Source organism: Lactuca serriola, chromosome 2, assembly GCF_051521515.1.
Source record: "Lactuca serriola cultivar US96UC23 chromosome 2, Lser_US96UC23_V15, whole genome shotgun sequence".
NCBI lineage: Eukaryota > Viridiplantae > Streptophyta > Magnoliopsida > Asterales > Asteraceae > Lactuca > Lactuca serriola.
In genome coordinates, this window is record NC_136409.1 from 165,531,232 (window position 1) to 165,535,259 (window position 4,028).

Sequence of the window (4,028 nt, forward strand, 5' to 3'; positions counted from 1 at the left end):
GAAAAGTATGGAAGCTTTAATATCAGCGCTTGGAGTACTATAGGTCCTAGCTTGAGAGATAATCACAAAAAATAACAATTTCAACATATTTTGAACTAAAATGACTGCTTTTTTCACAATTGGTTAATTGCGGAATTCCAAAAAATTGTGAAATTGCTTTTTACCGACAAAAAGATACCAAAAAAAAAAAACTTTAAAAAATTGCGAAAAATATGATTTTTTTTTTTAATGTTTTTGTGGCAGATGCCATACATAAAACAATTTGGCAATTCACTAATCATTTTCCATCCTGCTATAGAAATGTGATTAAATTTATATACTTTTTGTTTCTAAACATTGATTGTAGACGAACCGTTTTTTCCTTGATTACTTGCAATATACGTTTCTAAACATTGTTTGTAGACAAAAACACCATCATTTCGTAATAATTTCTATTGTATCTTGTATATACATTATTCCAAAAACTTCAATTTCAGCTGTCAAAATGTGTTTCTAAATCAAGCATGAACAATTTCAAATCAAAACAAAGTGTCACATAAAAGTAATTGAGCACTTTTACTTGCAATTGTCACATCTAACATAAATTGTGATGGCAAATTAGCTCGATGTTAGTCCAGCTCAAATTAGATTACTTACCTTTTCACATAGCTCAACTCAAACACACCAAATACTTATCTTTTCACAATTTATTCCAAACTTAATTAATATTACCAAAAAACGAGAAACAGTTCATGGTATATTTTTGGTTATAAACTAGGATAATGATCATGGTAATTGATATAAACAATGTATTTACTCTTCATTGCCAATAATCTTTTAACCTTTTCCTCATGTACAGTCTAGATCCAAAAGGCTCCATCTTCTACAAGTACTTGCCCTCTTCATTCACAAACTAACCAAATAAATATGGCCACGCCATTAACAATTCAAAAAACCATGCTGCTCAAAATATGCCTACTCCTCTTCAGCGTGACAACAATAGCCACAAAGGATGCAGCGAGTGAAACCGTGGAACCCATATTCATATTCGGGGATTCAATATTAGATGTTGGCACAAACAACTACGTCAAAAACTGCAAAGCACAGGTCAATCGCCCATATTACGGGGTCGATTATCCACATTCAATAGCAACCGGGAGATTTAGCAATGGATTAAACCCTGCCGATACTGTCGGTAAGTTGTTCATTTTCATATACAATACAAAACCTTAATGGTTGACCCCCCTAGGAAGTCGAGGTGTCCCAGTGTTAGGTTTCCTAAAATGGACAATATGTTTGTATGTGTGTCTGGGATATTACATGTGTCAGGGAGCAATCCCTAGGGTTTGGAACGCCAAAAAATATTGTTGGTGCTCCACAATTTATCCACACGCGATGAATAAACAAGTTTAAGATAATTATTACGTGTATTTGCAGTCGCACTTTTGGGTGGCTATGAAGAAAGTCCGCCGCCATTTCTTGCACTCCTTGCACACAGTACCAACCTTACCGGAGACTTACTTCACGGGGTGAACTTTGCTTCCGGAGGTGCTGCCCTTGTTAAAGGAATTGGGAAACAAATTGTGGTAAGTGTCTCCTCTCTAAAATTGTAATACAATTTGAGGGTTCTTAAAATATTGTAATTTTTGTCTTATTTACATAAATCACGATTAAGCCCGATGCATGTCAAATACAGTTCAAGACCGTCTTGTTTTGTTGGCTCGTGTTATGTTATGTCATGTCATGCATTATGAATAACAAAGTATGATGTTGATACAGGGGGATGTGATATCGTTGGAAGAGCAAATTCAACAATTTGCAACGGTTCAAGGAAACATAACCGCATTACTAGGCGAGTCAAAAGGTCAACTTCTAATTCAAGGTTCAATGTACATCATTTGTGTTGGAAGCAACGACATCATGAACTACGTGTTCTCCCATCCTACAACTCCCGAGGTCTTCATCGCCAACATTACAGCCATTTATGCTATTCATCTAAAGGTTCGCTAACATTTGTCACTACCATCTCCAAATTTTGATTTTCAACTTTCTACTCATATTATATTGTTTTATTTTTATAAATTGGCAGAACTTATATGACTTAGGAGCAAGAAAGTTTGGATTAATGAGTGTTCCACCAATTGGATGTTGTCCGGTTGCTCGTGCATTTTCCGGTGGTGATTGTGCAAAGGAACTTAACGATGTGGCTAGTGCGTTCTACACACCATTAGAATCCCTTTTGAAAAACTTGAGCTCTACACTTGAAGGATTCAAGTACTCACTTGGGAACTCATACAATATGAGTATGAGTGTCATTGAAAACCCCCCACCTGGTAAATGGAAACCATAAGTTTTTTATTCACTTGCAAATGCATACATTCGGCTTCTAAAGTGGCACGTTTTCACAGGGTTTAAAGATGTCAAAACAGCATGTTGTGGGAATAACCCTTTAGCAGGAATAAATGACTGCAAGGAACAAAGGTATCTTTGCCCAAAAAGGGATGATCACTTGTTTTGGGATGCGTTTCATCCATCTGAGGCAGCCTCCAAACTGGGAGCTCGAGTATTGGTTTTTGGTGAAGATCCGGATTTTGTGACTCCAATTAATTTTAGCACTTTGAGAAAGGCTTGATCTTTTTAATCTCGATAAAGGAGAAGAAAAGATCATTCATTTATATCGTGTGTTACATCTTGTACTCAAAATATCGTTCACGAATAAACTTCAGCAAATCGGAGTTGTCACCCTTTTCGTATTTGTATATGTTTTTACTTCTTTCCCGGGACTTTTCAGGAAGGTGTGAAGGCTTATAATGAGGATAATTAATATATGTTCTAGTTTGAGAGAGAATCACAAAAATAAGTGACATTTAACAAATTGACCATTTTTTACTAATAACAGAAATGACAACCAATTTCACAATTGATAATTTCAAAATTACTTTTTGCTAACAAAAAGGATGCAAAAATACTTTAAAATTTTGGCAAACAATTTCGTAAATTTACTACGAAATTTTTTTTTATTATTTTTAAAAGTTTTATGTGGTTGATGCCCTTCATAAATAATTTTGTAATGTATGATTGATCGATTGCAAAATTGGTGGTCATTTTGTGCTATGTGACAAAGGTGATCAATATGTTAGAACATATGGTGGTCATTTATATGATTATCCCTTTTGTACTTTATATGTTTATGTTTTTCATTCGTTTATGTGATTATCCCTTTTGTACTTTATATGTTTATGTTTTTCATTCGTTTATGTGATTATCCCTTTTGTACTTTATATGTTTATGTTTTTCATTCGGTATTTACCTTCTTACTTTTGATCCCTTTTTTCCATGGGATTGGGTATTGTTGTTGTATCTTTTTTTACTTCATGAGTTCCAATAGGCAATAGGCAGTTTAGAGTTTAAACCCCCTCAAGGGCACACATGAACATAAGGTCAGGCGGTATCGTATGCGGGGAAGGCGCGGGAAGAGTCCCGCACGGCGGAACACCGCACCGTCGGTGTGGGGAAGGTGGCGCGGGGAGGAGGGTGGGGGTGGGGATGTCGCGTTCTCACTCCTCATCCTATTGGCTGATTATTTTTTTTATTCTAACGGCTACATAACAGTTATATATATATATATATATATATATATATATATATATATATATATATATATATATTCTTTTATCACACTATAAATACAACAACATCCAACCATTTTTTTTAACCCATACCTTCTTATTCTCTCCAAAAAATATTAATCAAAATGTCATCATCTTCATCATCCGATTCGACGGCTCTAGAGGAGGTTAAGCTTATTGGTTCCGTCATGGCGAAAACGGTTGCATACTTTCAAAACCGACTAGGTGAAGCATCATGTGCACGATCTAAACCAAAAAAATCGCGGTTGCGTAGAAATCGCGAAACCGTACACGATCGTCTTATTGAAGATTACTTTGCAGATGACGCCCTCTACGTTGTAAACTTTCGACATCGGTTCCGGATGAGGAAGGAACTATTATTACGTATTGTTGGCGATATGGAAGGCCGCTTTCCATATT

The 4,028-nt window shown here is 35.7% G+C and overlaps 1 protein-coding gene across 1 annotated transcript; it reads left to right on the plus strand.

The window, feature by feature from the left end:
- Positions 1-906: 906 nt before the first annotated feature.
- Positions 907-2,611, plus strand: LOC145089751 (GDSL esterase/lipase At5g33370-like). The gene is made up of 5 exons (XM_079028148.1): positions 907-1,174; positions 1,417-1,565; positions 1,759-1,980; positions 2,069-2,312; positions 2,388-2,611. The coding sequence occupies exons 1-5, from the start codon at positions 907-909 to the stop codon at positions 2,609-2,611; spliced, it is 1,107 nt and encodes a 368-aa protein (XP_078884274.1).
- Positions 2,612-4,028: the final 1,417 nt, after the last annotated feature.